The sequence below is a fragment of the Eleutherodactylus coqui genome, chromosome 11 (genome assembly GCF_035609145.1).
Source record: "Eleutherodactylus coqui strain aEleCoq1 chromosome 11, aEleCoq1.hap1, whole genome shotgun sequence".
Lineage (NCBI taxonomy): Eukaryota > Metazoa > Chordata > Amphibia > Anura > Eleutherodactylidae > Eleutherodactylus > Eleutherodactylus coqui.
In genome coordinates this window covers 77,118,628-77,136,155 of record NC_089847.1, presented here as the reverse complement: position 1 = coordinate 77,136,155, position 17,528 = coordinate 77,118,628, and the positions used below count along the sequence as shown (strand labels likewise).

At 45.5% G+C, this 17,528-nt stretch overlaps 1 protein-coding gene across 1 annotated transcript in view; it reads left to right on the top strand.

Annotated features, from left to right (window-relative positions):
• SLC12A4 (solute carrier family 12 member 4) overlaps positions 1-17,528 on the top strand; it is a 246,864-nt gene that overhangs the window by 41,547 nt on the left and 187,789 nt on the right. Inside the window, exon 2 of the mRNA XM_066582693.1 lies at positions 3,158-3,252. Coding sequence (XP_066438790.1) covers positions 3,158-3,252 — 95 coding nt within the window. The remainder of the gene's footprint in view (positions 1-3,157; positions 3,253-17,528) is intronic.

Sequence of the window (17,528 nt, the reverse complement as noted above, 5' to 3'; positions counted from 1 at the left end):
ACAAGACGCCGGTATCGCGAGAGCCGGCTGGTTGTCACAGAGAAAGCACGCTCCCTCTGTGAACCCTTTCCCTGCCGCGATCTACTTAGATCGCAGCAGGGAAGGGCGTAACGGCAGGTGGGCGCAACTCTGTCCCCCGCCTTAGCAGCAGGACGCCGGGTATCACTGCAGCCCAAAATAAAGCTGGGTCAGTTATGTGGTAAATATTGTCTAGATAATTGGCCCAGTGTGTTTTTGTAAGATAATTCCTGATGCTGTCTGAGTTCTATAAATATGAAGCAAAGGACCAGATTTTTGGTTTTCTTTGTGGGGTACTTAACTGCAGAAAGATAAGAGAATCTGGGCATGATCAGCGATTACAATAGGGAGTATAAAGGTATACGAGAATTTTTCTAATAAAGGTAATCACAGGAGAAAATTTTTTCTTGAGAAACTATGATGTACTGAAGAGCTACATGTGTTTACTGTACGCCAGGGGTCCTATAACTTAATCTCCCTGCTCCCGGCTAGCATGTGTAGCCGTGATATACCCCCAGGGACAGCTGTATGTAGGAACCGCAGGTTCCCGGTCACATGATCTCCATTATCCAATGGATAACGGCGATCATGCACAGTTAAAAGAAAAGTGTCATAATTTTATTTTATATTTTTTTTCCCCCCTGAAGTTTCTTCTCCCCTCTTGTATCATATCCACGAGGGGAGAGCAAATTACGTACTAAAGGCCCCTGGATTTTTCCATGGACCTTACCCCAGCTTCTGCGCATATGCCAGTCACCAAAATGGTGGAAGCATGTGCAGTAGCTGTGGATTGACAAGGTAATTTAAAATCTCCCAGCAACCAAATGAATCCGAGAGCCTGGAGATTTCATGGGGGTACGCGTTTCCTGGTCACTATCACTATCCAATTGATGTCAATCACGTAGAAAAAAATGGCGCCTTCCGTCACGGATCCAATCTGTGAGGGGAGGGGAAACTTCTTGCCTAAGGCCTCTGGGGATGTCCCCCAATGGATCTTTATCTGCGGACTTTTTCCCAACTTCGGCGCATGCGCCCGTCAGCAACATAGAGGACGTAAGCACAGAAGCTGGAAAGAACCTGGGATATTTAAAATCTCCTTGCTTCTGGCTACCGAAGGTAGCCTGGAGTAGTGACCCAAGAGTCCCGGTGAGCGGTTTCCGGTCACATGATCGCCGTAAAAGTTGGAATTTAATGCTGCTTTTGGTTTGGGCGCCGTTGTGCATACGGACTTAAGATTAGGGCAACAATGGCTTTTTTTCCTTCTGCTTTGCTTAGTTTCATTCAACAACTTTACACCCCTAGATGCATTCGTTAAGGGGACTAGTTTTCAAAATGGGATAGTTTGTTGGGGTTCTTTATTGTTTTGGCTGCTGAAAGGCTCTAAGTGTGCTGTGGGGCCCAAAACACCTAGCAAAATGTCTGTTCAGCAACATACCCATTGTGGCCCTAATGTTATGTCTGTATGTGCAACGGGGTCCAAACTGAAAGGAGCAGCCTGTGGCTTTCAGAACAAAGGACAAACGGGTATCCATTTTGGGGTGCAAATCCTCATTTTCATGTGTTATAGAAAAACTGGCTTTAAAATGACATATTTGCAAAAATATGAAATTTTTTTTTTACTCTAAATTGCTTTAAGTCCTGAAAAACTGTGGGATCAAAATACTCAAGGCACTCCCTCAGTATATACATTAAGTGGTGTAATTTTTAAAATAAGGTCACTTGTGGGGGTATCTACCACTCATAAGCCTTTGCAATCTTGGCTTGGTGTATCCTCAAAATGTTGTTAATCAATGTTAAATTTGTATGTCTCCTAAATGATTAACAAAACTTAAGTTTTGCCCAATGTGCTTTGAGAATAAAGTAAAAAGATGGAAATGTATATTTTATCAAAAATGTGTACAGTATGTTTGCACATATTTGACATATTGCAGTTGGAAATTTTGAAAATGACATTTTTCAAAATCTCCTCCTTTTTTGGCACTTTTATACACAAAATTCAATTTGTTTTTTCACCATCTTGTGGTAAAAATAGACCGTGTCCGAATCACTGGGATATGTAAAACCCCTACAGAGTTATTCTATGTTAGTCTTAACATATGTCAGATTTCAGAAATTTGGGCTGTCGACTGAGGCGCAAATGAGCTTTGTCAGTAAGGGGTTAAATAGGATGTCATTTTCATTGTAAATACAAACTTCAAGTCGAAGGCATCTGCCCTCCTCGTCTATCAGTTCTTTATTGAAATATGGTAGTCCCCTACGGAAGAGGATAGACAGCCCTTGAGAGTTCGAGGTGTGATTTACAGTATAGCAGAAGTTCAACCAGGGGGCCCGCAGAGGGGTCCCTGTGTTGGACCTCCAGTGCATCTTTCAGGTAGACAACATGAGGTTGAAGGCATTTCAAATAAGTCAGAACCTGCTTTTGTTTCATTGGAGTGTTAAAGCCTGCCAAATTCCATGACCACAACATAATGTCAGTGGGGGTTGAGTACGCTACCACTGTCATCCCAGCAAACAACGTTAGGTTGATTGGGGTGTGATGGGGAACCTGTGCGCCACCAGTCCACATCTATGGACCAGCAGAGGAGAGAAACATATTAATGCCAACATATCAACAAAAACATTGTGAAACATTCTTAAACTGATATGAGGCATAAGCCTCGTCACTTAAACAGTGTGGTAAGGGAAGAAGGAAGTTCACATTGCAGTCCAGAGGTATTGGTATCGCACCAAAGTGTGAAATGTCTATTTGGTTGTGAAAACGTGCCCAACTTCCGAATGGCGATATATTGCATTCTGTCATCCTCAAGACTGAAATGTTGGCGTGCTGAATGGGGATCATCAAAGATAAGTTGTCGCCCATTATCTTGTACTTTTAGTTTAGCAGGAAACAATAGCTGAAACTTTGACTTTTTTGTGAAGATAGCAGCAGATTAGGGTTGAAGACTTTACGATTTTGGGAGACTCGAGGCAGAGGTCCTGGAATATTAAGACCCTAAAGTTTCTGATCCTCAAGACAGGTTAGTGACAGTAATCAGATTTTTTTGTCTTGCATTTTCTACAAGTGCCAGTTTATCCTGTACTATAATTGATTATATTTGCAGACTTTGTATTTTTTAAATATTTTAACTTAAATTTACAGGTCATGGGAGCATCAGAGAGAGCAGCCCATTTCTGGCAAGCTCTGATCCACACAAAGGCTTTCATTTGTACGACAGAAACTTGGCTTTATTTGAGGTAAGACTGTCTATTTACACAGGCAGATAATCTGCCCATAATGAGTCTTTTTAACCTCTTAAGGACCAGGCTGTCTTGTACCTTAAAGACCAGACGCTTTTTAGGGATTTTAGCCATGTGGTAGTTTTACTGCCCTAATTTTTTCCCTTTAGCTACCAAAATAGTTTTTGCTCTTTTCCCCCTTCCCCCCCCCCCCCCCCCTTCCCCCCGTGACATTTAGGGATATTTTCTTAACATCCTTTTCACTGACCTTTTTTCATTTTTATTTTATTTCGGGGGGGGGGGGGGGGGGGGGAACCTACAATGTTTTTTCTACATTTATAGCTTTTTTTTTTTAAACTATATTCACGATAAAATAAAGTATAAGAACGGTTTCTCATTTTGTCGGACGTTTTCATGTATAATATATATGGTTTTGAAATACAGGGTGCGTATAGTGACTGTTTTTTGGTTGGCGTCGGCTTTGGGTTATTTTCTTATGTATATATTGCTTTGGTTTTTTTTTTTAATTAGTAATTTTTTTTTACTTAGATCGTATTAAGGATTCCTTATATTATGTCCCCCATGACATCATATAAGACCTCTGAGGGACAATCACATTTTTTTTAGTTGACGTTTTTCCACTGTAGCTGGGGCATCCAAAGGAGTCTCAATTACAGAGAAACATACCTTGTAGTGACATTAGTCACTGACAGAGCTGATAAGGGTCTTTTACGACCCTGCAGCTCTGCTGAAGCAGGGAATCCTGGCGGCCACGTGACTCCAGACTCCTGTAGCTGTAAAACACTTCTGCTTTGACTTTTTAGTCCATAGTGCTCATTGAGCACTGTGTACTAATGAAAGGGGAGGCAGAAGTTAAAACCCATTTCTTCCCCCTCCGGGCTATCAACTGTGACTTAAAGCTAACAATCTGCCCTACTATTGATTGCAGAAGCAGGAGGCTTTAATCCCTTGATTTTACATACGGCTGGCCTTTAAGCCCAGTACCAAGTTCCGTAAATTTACAGAGCTTGGTCCCAAATGGGTTAAAAAGGTATTCACACTTGTCAGGTTATCCTGAATCTACAGAATAGAGTTTAACTTGCTAATTCGGGGTGGACTGAATGCTGGCACTACCACCAATCAAATCACCCTGACATGTCCCTGAATTTTGACAGCAGTAGCTGTGTGTCTTTGCCACTGTGCCATTCACTTCAATGGGAACTGTGGGAGAGTGCTGAGATCAAGCACTCGGCATTCTCAGGCAGTCCCATTAACTTAAAGGAGACCACCAAAGATTGACAAGTGCTAGAACTCCACCCTTTGTTGTTGCGATTGAAGTAAATGGCATGGCCACCCCTGTAAAAATTTCAGAACATGCTGGGAGTGCTTTATCTGGCTCTGCGGGGGCGGGGGGGGGGAGGGGGGGGGGGTTCCAGAGGTCAGATCCCCACCAAATCAGTAAGTTATCTTCTCTCCTGTGGAGAAAGGATAACTTGCTGATATAAAAATATCCCTTTTAACAATGTTGGTTGGTGCTTTTAACTTTTGGTTACACGCTGTAATCACTGTAGGTTTACAAACTGCATGTGGGCAAACTATTGTCAATCATTTTTATATCTGTATAGTTGGCATTATGAAAAAAAAAACCCCGTTTCGGCGCGGGACAACCCCTTTTAAGGTCCAAATTAGTCCGTACCTGGGTGCACCAGGGAAACCAGACAGTTATCAGTTTCCACAGATACATAGAGATGAGCCACGGCAGATAACAGGTGACTCTCTCTAAGGAGGTGCGCCGTACACTGAGCGTTTATTACTTCTTTGTATAGTTTTGGATTTTTTTTAAATACAGGAAAGGAATGGGTCATTAGTCACAGCGTTAATCTCATTGGGTTAGGCAGAGATTATGAATCGTACATTGTTCAGCAAACGCATAGCGTGAGAGTCTATAAAATGTCCTTAAAAATATCTATTTTTCCAGGTTGTCATCCCGACGGCCCCATTTACATATCTAGGTTGCCCTCTGACCCAGGTAGGGACAGGAAGAGTTTAAAAGCACCTCCCTTTCCACCCATGCTTCAGTGTCTTCCTGTCCCTACGGTGGGACAGAGGAGCAGCTCCAGAGCTGCAGGAGAAGGAAGAAAAACTTACCAGAAGAAAACTTACCGCACGCTGTGCGATCCCCCTGGAGGGGTAGAGGTCGGGGCCGCAAACTCAGGAGTCCCTGCATCCCCGACCTGCGGCGCCGACTGAGCCGTAAGTCGCCTCAGCAGCGCAGGTCTCCCTCGCGCGGTCCGCATGTTCCGGCCGCCGCTGCCACGATGGGATAGTTCCTCCTGGCAGAGGAACAGCAGCGGCGGCCTCCCGGAGCTCCTGGATCCTCGGCTCGCATAGCGGTGACGTCATCCGGCGTGGTGACGTCACGCGCTCGACATAAAGGGCGTGGCTACCGGCGAGAACCCGGAAATGGCGCCACATTCAAAGTTTCTCCCATCTAAAGTAGGCTCTACTCCATGGAGGTATCCTGCTGACTGACTAGAAGTGCCAAACAGCATGTCTACCTGCGACAGCTCAGCACGAGAGGGAGAAACAGATACCCTACAAGCCGTGAGTAGGCTATATGCCAAAAAACGGAATGCAAATTAACGCTGTACTGGATTGGATACATATATGTTCCCCTTTTTCTCTCCCCTCTCCCCCATTGTGGTATGGGTTAGAGTCCAAAGAGTAAGGCGGACCCCCCCCCCCCCCCCCAAAAAAAAACCCTATGCGAGGAATGCACAGGAAAGATACTAGCAGAGGCATCCGCTGTAGGATCAGGGCAGGCCTCTATGGCGTCCCTTCCCCAGACTCAGCCAGGTCCGTCACGGGTCCCTAAAAGGCCAAGACAAACCAAATTGGCGAGCCCAATTTCCGGGAATCCCTGCAGCTCCTGTCTGAAGGAGAGCTAGAGGACCTGCCAGTACTTTTAGAGGATGAGAAAAAGTATTATTTCTCCTCAAATGACATTGCGCACCTCAAGGCGGTGAAAGAGACAATGCAGATAGAGGATCATCCGCCTAGGACAGTGCTCGCTTCGGCAGCACACATACTAAAATTGGAACGATACAGACGCACACGCAAATTCGTGAAGCGTTCCATAAAACCAAGATGAAGCGCTCGGCGGCCTCCGGTCAAGGAGAAAGACCATGTTCCCGGTCAACTAGACCCTACAATGGGTAATTGCCGATGAATGGCAGAAGCCTGAGAAAAGAATAGCAGTATCAAGGTGGCCAAGAAAACCCTCTTGGCCGCTGAAGATACCTCACAACTGTCTGATCCAATGGATAAGAACATAGCCTCGACTTCTGTGGCCAGATCGATGGTCCTATGGATAAATAGGCTGGAAGCCTCCATCATAGATCGGGCCCCTAGAGAGGAGTTAGCCTGTTGTCTTCCCCTCCTAAAAATGGCTACCGTCTTTCTGACCGATGCATCAGCGGAGACAGTAAGATATGATGCACATTATGGCTGAAGACATGGGCCGCAGATGTGACATCAAAAAACAAGCCCTGCGCCATCCTCTAAGGGGAATACATGTTGGGCCCGTCCTGGACAAGATCCTGGAGAAAGTCAGCGACAGAGCAAGCGACAGATAGCCTTACAGGAAACCATCCTTTCCGAGGCGCCAGCCACCTCCCGAAGTTAAAGGGAAGACTGGAAGATGGTCGTACCCCAAGGGAGGTCGGGTTAAGGAAGCTCAACCCTCTCCTGAACAAACAGGGGGTAGATTAGCACGCCAGCTAAGTCAGGGGCAGGGGATAACATCTAACCCCTGGGTACTCCGAATAATTGAAGCAGGGTACCGAATTGAGTTCCACTCTCTACCCCCTAGGAGATTCCTCATAACCTCCCTTGGGTCCCTACAAAAACAAGGGAACCTCATAAAGTGTACACGAATTCAAGGACTTAGGGGTCATTGCACAAGTCCCTGATTAGGAAAGGGGTGAGGGATTCTATTCTCCCTTATTTCTAATCAAAAACCAAACGGTTCCATTAGGACTATCTTTAACCTTAAGGCCCTAAATAAATTTATTTCATATAAAAAAAATTTTTTAAGATGGAAACAGTGAGGTCTATCGTCTCACTAATAGACCGGAATACTGTAAAGTGCACTATGCATCCCAAAGATGCATACTGTCACGTCCCAATAGCTGCAGTCCATCACAAGTACTTGAGATTTGCTCGGCGGGAGGGTGACAGGATCCAACATTATTAGTTTATGGCCCTTCCATTCGGAATCTCCACTGCTACTCTGGTGTTCACAAAGATAATAATAGAGATGGTAGCCTATTTCAGACGGAACCAAATCCGTATATTCCCATATCTGGATGACTTCTTGTCAGTGTCGAGAACAGAGGGACTATACGTATAGATCTATCTATGGTCTTGTCTACCCTAAACAGCTTTAGGGTGGATAGTCAACAATCAGAAGACCGACCTGAGCCCTGGTACACAAAAGGTATACCTGGGTGTATTAGACTCCCACATCCAGGAATCTCGGCTTCCATCATCTAGGAGGAAGACCTCATCCAAAGAGTAACCTCCCTCTGTCAGGCTACGACTGTTTCTATCAGAGAAACAATGAAGGTGCTTGGCATCCTAAACAGCCTGCATACAGATAGTACCATGGGCACAAGCCCATACTCGACAACTACAAGGGTTCATTCTTGCCAGGTGGGACAGACAGCAGACCTCCCTGGATAAGAAGGTGAGCCTGTCCGTCCAAGTCAAAAAGTCCCTACGCTGGTGGACCTCACAGAGGACCTCACTAAGCAAAGGTACCTCCTGGTCGCAAGAACATACTATACCCATCACAACAAATGCCAGCAAAACAGGATGGGGAGCGGAATAGCTGACCTAAATCTACAGAGAATCTAGGACTCCAAAGTAGCTAAGCGCTCATCAAGTTAGAGAATTAAGGGCAATCTGGGAGGCCCTTCAGGCAGCAGAACCCCCTGTAAGAGGAAGGCATATCAAAATTCTGACTAATAGGACAGCTCTGTCGTTTGTTCGCCACCAAGGGGGAACGCGACACCCACACCTGCAACAACTGGCAATAAAAATACTCTGCTAGGCGGAGTCCAACGTGCTGTCTTTTCTCTCAGCAATCCATCTAAAAGGGTCCACAAGCGTTGTTGCCAACTTCCTGGGCAGACAAGAGCATCCTTCCAGGAGAATGGGGGCTGAACCAGCGAGTCTTTGACCAACTAAGTTGCCGGTGGGGAGAACCGCAGATAGACCTGTTCGCCTCGAGGGAAAATTCAAAATGCCGGGACTTTTACTCTCAGAATCCAAGAGCCAACCCGCGCGGGATAGATGCCCAGTCCCAAAGCTGGGACATGGACCTAGCATACGCCTTTCCCCCTTTTCCCACTGATCCCTCACATCCTCAGGAAAATCCAGACCAGCCGGGTGTCAGTCATACTAGTTGCCCCTATGTGGGACAAAAGGCCCTGGTATCCCCTACTAAAAGCCTTGACTATTCGGGGTCCACCTCTACTACCAGTAGTGGATGATCTCCTACTCCAGGGCCCGCTAACATACCCGGCGGTCGGAAAATTGAATCTAGCAGCATGGATGCTGAAAGCATGATATTGCGTGGGAAGGGACTCTCCCATAATACCCCGACAAAAAGCCGTAAAGCTATCACGACAGCCATCTATGATAGGATACGGAGGAAGGTCACAGACTTCTGCAAAATAGATCCAGGGGAAATCCCAGGGATTGACATACCCGCAATCCGGGAATTTTACAGGCAGGCCTAGAGGAAGGCCTTAGCCCAAGAACCCTTAAGGTTCATACAGCAGCACTAGGATCCTACCTAGACTTCCCCTTAGCAGAACACCGCGGGGTGCGTAGGTTTCTCAAAGGGGCAGAAAGACTTCGACCCTTTATTAGAGAAACCTTCCCTACCTAAGACTTTAACTTAGTCCTAAATAGTCTTGCCAACCCCCCTTTGAACCCCTCTCCCAACTCTCCCTGAGACTACTCAGGCTAAAAGTTACCCTTTTAGTTGCTATAACTTCGGCTCGGAGAACAGGGGAAATACAAGCGTTATACTGTATTGAACCATACATGATAATACAAGATGACAGAATTACCTTTAAACCGGACCCAGCCTTCCCACCGAAGGTAGTGTCAAAAATTCATAGGGAGCAGACGATCACTCTGCCCTCCTTCTGTCAAAATCCCCGCAATGGAAAATGAGATTTTCATAGCCTAGATGTTAGGAGAGCCGTTCTAGTGTATTTAGAGGCTACCTGCTCTTTTCGCAAAAATAACCTTTTTCCAATTTCAGGGGCCGGAAAAAGGAAAGACGGCATCTAAGGGCACCATTGCGAGGTGGATCAAGACTGCCATCCAAGAAGCATATAAAGCCAGGGGCCTCGATTCCCCCGGAAAAAATTAGATCCCACTCCACACGCTCGCTCTCCTCCTCTTGGGCAGAAAAAGGCCAGGCGTCTGCCGAGCAAATTGCAAAGCAGCCACCTGGTCTAGCATACATTTATCAGACGTTTTAGGGTTAACGTCCAGTCGGACAAAGACCAGGGCTACGGACGAAAAGTCCTTCAGGCAGTAGTCCCGCCCTAAAGCCACGTATAATTTGGTATACTCCATATGTAAATGGGGCCGTCGGGATGACGACCTGGAAAGATACGGATTACTTACCGGTAGTCCCATTTCCAGGAGTCATCACGACTGCCCATAGTTCCCTCCCTTATAGAATAATTAATGTTCTTTCAATGTAAATATGACCGAATGAAGGTAAAATTTGGTTTATTAAACATTGTCCACCATAATAATTTGTAAGTCACTGAAGCATGGGTGGAAAGGGAGGTGCTTTTAAACTCTTCCTGTCCCTACCTGGGTCAGAGGGCAACCTCCATATGTAAATGGGGCCGTCGTGATGACTCCTGGAAATGGGACTACCGGTAAGTAATCCGTATCTATCTGGCGTGGTCTGGTGCTTCCCTTGTGATTTGAGATGGTCAGCACAGCTAATTCCTTTGTTTAAAGCTGGAGGCATGATGTACGCTTCTTCTGATAATTGTACATCAGGCACCCAGACTTGTTTTCTCGGAAGAACAGAAACAGATCATTAGACACTGTACCGTACCTTCTGCTCTAAACTTATTTCTGCTTTGTATTTACTACACACAAGCTTATTTACATCTTATAATGCTCCATTTTGTACCTAGTGGCCATTTTGAGACAGATTCTTCCATATTGTGAGCCTGTACCTTCTCAGGACTAAATGGGCCTTTAACTGCGGCGCAATAACTGTAAAAAAAAAAAAAAAAAAAAAGAGGAAAGGGTAAGTGGCGTAAATCTGCCAGCTGCACTACCTTTTGTCTAACTTTTTCCTCATGGTTCATCTGAACCCCTTTACCTAATGATAGACAGGCAACCTTTTTGTGTTTTAGAGCTGGGGTTCTCTGGCTGCTACCTGTTCTCCACTCACCACTAATCTTCCCAAAGTTCCCCTTATCTCTTCTAAGAGGTACTATTCTGTATATTTCAAGGGAATAATTCTAGTGGAAATTTCATAGTCTGAAAATTGAGAAATCCCTTCCATTTTTTAAAAATGCATTTTGCTCCCCTTGATTTGTGCCTCTCCGCTTTGATGCTTTCCATGGTAGTTATGTGAGTAGATTGGGCCGTGACTTCAGTTATGTTAAGTAATTCTGGGAGCCACTGTTTTAAAATTGTATGTTTGGTGGCTAGGAGAAACGCGTGGATTAACGGCGGCATCGATTGTTCCGTCACAACTGTTGTAGTTCAGCGTGAAAAGGGATAGCGAGCCTGTTTTATATATTTTATTTTTTTTTCCGTTGAGTTTGTAGGTGTTGTATTAGATATCCAGAATAGGATTGTTTGTGCGCATGACCACATACCATGTTCCGAATATGTGGCTAGCATGCCACATTGTACCGTTAGTTTGGGGTTGGTTGCCATGGTTGGGATGTTGAAACCATAGATGGCGTTGTGCATTATCTTAAAGGATTCTCTCCATATCTTACTCTGTACATGTTTTGCATATTATGTTCCAACTTTAAGGCCTCCTTCACACGGGCAACACCTCATCGCTGTGATTTTCTCGCAGCAATACCGCAATTTGGTAGCGCTACAAAGTCGCATGTAACGCTACAAAATCACGCGACTTTGTAGCATCTGCTACTGTCAAAGTCGCATCGCATGCAAACCGCATTTTCATGCGATGCAACAGAGGAAGGCTGCATAGAGAAACATGAGCTACAAAACCTCGCGTGTCGCTGGCATATCGCCGGCCCTGTGAGGTTTGTGTGTTTTGTAGCATGCTACAAAACCTCTCGTGTGAAGGAACCAATAGGAAACCATGGGCTTCTCATACATCTGATTTTGTAGCATCGCTGCAAAATCGCGTGACTTTGTTGCCCGTGTGAAGGAGGCCTAAGGCCGCCTGGTGTTTAAGTGCTCGTCCTGTCTGGAAAGACTTTGTGTGCGCTTTGTTCATTAAGTTTGTGTCTAATGATATTTTGTTTTCTTGATAGCGAGGGTATTGTCTGCGGCTGCTCAATGAATTTGACCAAGTCAGTAACAGCGGCTTCTCTTGCTAGATTGACTAACCTGCTTTTACAGAAGGCCTGTTAAATTTGTAAGCCGGGTAGATAAAAATTTTTGTTGCATTTCAACTTGGCTGAGCCATATTCGTTATGCAGAGGACAGGATGACAGGGTTTACAAAACTTGTTATGTAAATGGTCTGAATGTAGCCGCCCATTTCATGCACAAGACAGAATAAAGGCATACCCTTGGACAAGAGAAAGGGGAGGCCAACTGCTCTCTTCCTTGTATGTAATTATGGTACCTCTTAGTAGCTGGGATCTCTTTGTTTGCTGGTAGGTTTGAGCAAGCTGTATGTAGAGCAAAAGAAACCAAGTTCCATGGTGCAGCTGAGTTAGCCTGTTTTTTTTTTTTTTTTTTTTTTTTAATTTATTTATTTTTTTTCCTCTGCAGGAATACGTGATTTTTTTAAATTTTTTTTTTACCTAATCTACTATATGGCACGTTAAGCAAGCTGTGTTGTAGCTGCTTATGTTTGGAAAGTTCAGACCTGGGGGTACTAGTGGATTGTAGATTAAACTGGAGTAACAAATGCCAGTCAGCTGCTGCAAAAGCAAATGAAGTCTTGGGGTGCATTAAAAGACGTATAGGGGCAAAGGACGAGAACATTATCCTCCTACTATATAAGGCACAGTTCTGGTCACCAGTGCTCAGGAAAGATGTTACAGTGCTGGAGGGGGTTCAAAGAAAAGCAACTAAACTAATACATGGAATGAAGGGACTGGAATACCCAGAGAAGCTATTAAAATTAAGATTTTTACTGGAAAAAAGACGTCTAAGGGGTGATCAAATAAATATGTATAAATTCATTAGGGGACAATACAAGGATCTCTCCCATCTGTTTATACCCAGGAATGTGACGGTAATAAGAGGGTATCCTCTACGTCTAGAAGAAAGCAGGTTTAACCACCAACACAGAAAGGGGGGTTCTTCACTGTAAGAGCAGTGAGACCATGGAACTCTCTGCCTGAGGACGTGGTGATGGCAAAATCCATAGAGAAGTTTAAAAGGGGGACTTGATATCTTTCTAGAGCGGAAGGATATTACAGGATATAAATATTGGGTCAATTGTTAATCCGGGTATACAGGCAGGTAGGAACTATTAAGGGTGATCCAGGGATTAGTCTGACTGCCACTAGGGAGTTGGGAAGGAACTTTCTCCCAAATGGGCTAATTGACTGCTGCCTCTTGGGGTTTTTGCCTTCCTCTGGATCAACAACATTGGAGGATAAACGGGCTGAACTAGATCAACCTACCTAGCCTTTCTCCTGTTACAGGATGAGGTCTCTAAGGCTAAGGTAGGAAGTGTGGCATATGTGCAAGAAGGCTGGAGGAAAACTATAAAAAACATTTTATGCGCTGCAAAATAGTGAGGAGGTGCAAACATCCTTCATGGGGGACCTCCATACTATGGTTAGAAAGGTGCAAGCCATAGGGACAGATTTCCAGCCTGGCCCCTCCAAGCAACTAAAAAGACCTTGCACCAGGAGTATAGTTTCATCTAAACATGCCAAATGGTGTATTATCAGATAGTACACCTTTAGTAGACTTTGCTCCATTCATTGTGGAAGAAAACAGTAAATGTTACCTTTCTAATACTGATTTAGAGGAATTAAAGCTGTTAACAGCACCATGGAGATTAGAGTAGTCCAGGAGCCCAGATCAATACAGGATGAGATGTTTGGCCTTAGATCTAGACCTCGAACTAACTTTCCTATAAATTATACACTCAAGAAGCTTGTAATGGGTAAAAGGGAGACCATTCAAAAGGAGACTCCTGTTTTATTCAGGGGAGAAGCCTATGCAGTGAAATCCCTTAAGTAGCTTCCTGTGGCTAAAGCAACCAGAAATACCTCCCTTCCATTGAGAGCTCCCCTCTACAGGATCCTACTTCCTTTTTTTTTTTTTTTCTTGGGGGATGCATCCATAGAATCTTAGGATTGTTGCAAGAAATGCAAGTCTGACTAGTGCCTTTGGGAAGGGCATTATGGCTGAAAGAATGGAGAGCAGATACATCATCCAAAACAACCTCCCCCTTTGGGGTGAATAAATGTTTGGTTCAAAACTGAATAAAGTCCTGCGAGAAGGGACAACCCAAAGAGTTTAGCCTATAACAATTTCCCTATGACTATGCTCCTATGCTATAGAAAATTACTGTTTTCTGATGTATGGGCACTGCGAATAATCCAGCAGGTTTATAGGATAGAATTTAATCACTTCACCTAGGAGATTTGTGGTTACAACTAATCAATCGATAAATTTCCAGCAAGAAATATTTAGCAAGGGGTTAAGAACCTCTTATAGATAGGTGCAATAGTACCTATTTCTTTAGCTAACGGGGAAAGTTTCGCTAAAATATTTATAGTTACAAACGGGTTCTATAGAATAATACATTTTAGAAGCCTCAATAAATTATATTAGTTTAGAGATTTAAAATGGAAACCATTAAATCTATTCATCTGATAAAGCAAAACAGTGTCTTAAATACCTTTTTTAGACTGAAGGGTGCTTACTACCATATACTAGTCCATCAAACTTGCCAAAAATACATTCGGTTTAAATGGACAGACCTTTTTCAGTTCGTGTCCCTGCCTTTTGGTCTGGCAACGGCCCCACATTTATTTCCCAAAATGATAGAGCCAATGGCTCCCCTCAGAGGTCAAGGGGTTAATATTGTCCCATACCTAGATGACCTGTTATCGTAGATGATAAACCCACCATGTCAACTGATGTGATCCAGACAATAGAGCTTTTGTCAGGTCTGGGGTGGATAATAAACTATAAAAATCAAGGTGCTAAAGACACTAAAGTATTCCTTGGGGTACTGCTCAATACGGGCTCAGGCTCGTCATCCCGTCCGCAAGGAAAGGGGCAGATGATAGAAATCTGTTAAGAGACTTTAAAAGGAAAGTTTTGTTTTTTTACCCATTAGAGAAGCGGTGACCATTCGGGGGAAAATGACTGCATGCCTAACCATGGTGCCATGGGCTCAGGCACATTCTAGGCCCTCCAAAGGACAGACAAATATCATAAAAAAATAAAAATAAATTGTTATCCCCACTAATTAAAAGGTCATTGACTTGGACTCTCTTTCAATAATACGAGCAAGGAAATATAGTGGTATGAGGATATTTGGTTTTGAGAACACTGATGTAAGTAAATCAGGTTGGGGGAGGCTTAAGTAGGACAATTTTTCAGGGGTCCTTGGCTCCTCATTAGTTCCCAGTTTCCTAACTATTGAACTTGGAGCAGTGTGGGAAATCCCGATGAATGCAACAAAATGAATTAACCCCTTAGTGACGGCCCCATCGGGATTCTACGTCCTCACTAATTGGGCTTTAATCCTAGAGGATGTAGAAACATGCGTCCATCAGGGCAGCTGAAAGTACTCACCCGGCTTGTCGGAGGTGTCCCACAGTGAATGGGATCATCCGCGGACCTTACCCCAGCTTCTGCGAACGCGCCTGTCGCCAAAATGGCAGGCGCATGCGCAAAAGCCATGGATTGCCAGGGTAATTTAAAATCTCCCTGCTCTTGGCTACAAAACTTAGCCGAGAGCCTGGAGATTTCACGGGGGGGCCGCGGTGAGCGGTTCCTGATCACGTGTTCACCCTTATCCAATGGATAATGGCAATCACGTAAAAGTAAAAAGGTGAAGCTTCATCTCCCTCACCGATGCGATCTGTGCGGGGAGATTAAACTTTTTACCGGAGGCCTCCGTATTTGCACCCCGACGCGATTTTCCTCTGAACTTTTCCGGATTCTGCACAAGCGACCGCCGGCAAAAGACCGGACACATGCACAGGAGGCAGGGAGCCCAGGAAATTTAAAATCTCCTTGCTCCCAGTGGCCAATGGTTGCTGAGAGCCTGGAGCAGTGGCCATGTTGAGCGGTTGCCGGTCACGTGATAAAAAGGTAGCAATCTACTTTTGGCCGGTCTCACATGACCGGATAGGAATTACAGATTCCGCATGCATCTAATGCGTGGTAATATGCAAATCAATTGCATTGGATTACATAATTCCGCTCATATTAGCGGGTCGGAATTGCGTAATCCACTTGCAGAAAAGAGAATGCCGCAGTTTGTATTTTACTGCGGATATTTGTGACATAGAGCCCATTGTGCTCCATGGTCGCGGATATACCCGCAGCCCATACGCAACTACATTGTGTACGGGCTGCGGGTACCCGTATCATCGCTAAGTGACGGTGCGGGAAATACAAACGAAAAAAGTGTACTGCGCATGATCGCCTGTGTAAGTAGGCAGTTATACGCAGTACATTACGTGGCCGTACGCAGGGTCACAGGCAGGCTGATAGCTGGGATCCGCTGTGGGCCTCCGCAAGCGGATTCCATCTACGGCTGCGTGAGCTTGGCGGTTTTCGGACTGCTACCTGTAATGCGTAGTTTACAAGAAGCCTCGGGAACACTCGCCTTCCTGCAGTTCCAGGAGCAGCTTGTTAAGCGCCTTCTGTGTGAGACCGCCGCACTCCAGTGAGCTTATGGAGACTCGCAGAGCACCACTTTCCCAGGTCGTCTCCACGACAGCACCACCTGAGATCGCATCCTCCTGATAGGACAGGAACACACGGAGAGGTTAAAGTCCCCCCCCCCCCCCCCCCCCCCCCCTTCCTCAGTGTTTTTCTGTCCGAGAGGGGCTGGTAGAGACGCCAGCCTGAAGATCTTACCGGCGGATCGGAGGGCAGTGGGTCAGCCAGTCCTCCCTTCCTGCAGAGCGACTCCCGGGACGCCACATGGGGTGGTTCCCCCGGGCCAGGTTCCTCCCGCGGCGGCCCATGGGGGGTTCAAACCGGGTCTCCAGATCTCCTCAGGCGCCGGCTTAGAACTGAGCGCGGCGCTTCCTGGATCCTCCTAACACGTGTTGGAGGGGGTGGGGTGCCGCCCCATGTGACTAGCGCGATGATGTCATCGCGGCCGGCGCTCGGAGGGGGCAGGACTTAAGTTTAAAGGCGCCAAATTCAAAAAATAAAACAGGAACCTGAGAGAAGATGGCGCAGATCAAGTAAGGGCCTTTTCGGTGATTGTTCGGATCACTGCCCCAAGAGTGTCTGCAGCACCAGTAGCAAAACATGAGTGCTCCAGCACCAGAGGTTACGGAATGTTCAGCCACAGTGGGAACCGTAAGTAGCCAGTGGGGCAAACAAGGTCATGCATATTCGTGTACGTTATTGTGAATGTTGCATCCTTATACGCAAAAATTTTGTTTATCTGCCAGTGGGATAAAAGGGATGCCCCTCCCAGAACCAAAGCGATAAAATGCGGCGCAAGACTGCCAGCTACGCATGTGAACTCATTATGCAAAACATACATAGCCAGGCTAGTCAAGGAGGAATTGGGGGGGGGGGGGGGGGGGGAGATTCCTCGAGGACGTCAGGAAACTAGTCCGAGAGGAAGTACAGTCAGCCCTGACAACTCCAAAAAAAAACCCGCCTCCAACGGGGGCATCAAGGGCGAAACGCCGAGAAAGGGTGTATAGTCCAGAGGAGCACTCAGACTCTGAAGAGTTCGGGATCAGAACCAGAAGAGCTGGTGCTCTTGTAGTTCTCTTCTTCTGAGGACTCCTCGAAGTACCTCTTCCATAGAGAAGACCTAACGGAACTCATCAAATCTGTTAGAGCCACGCTGAAGAT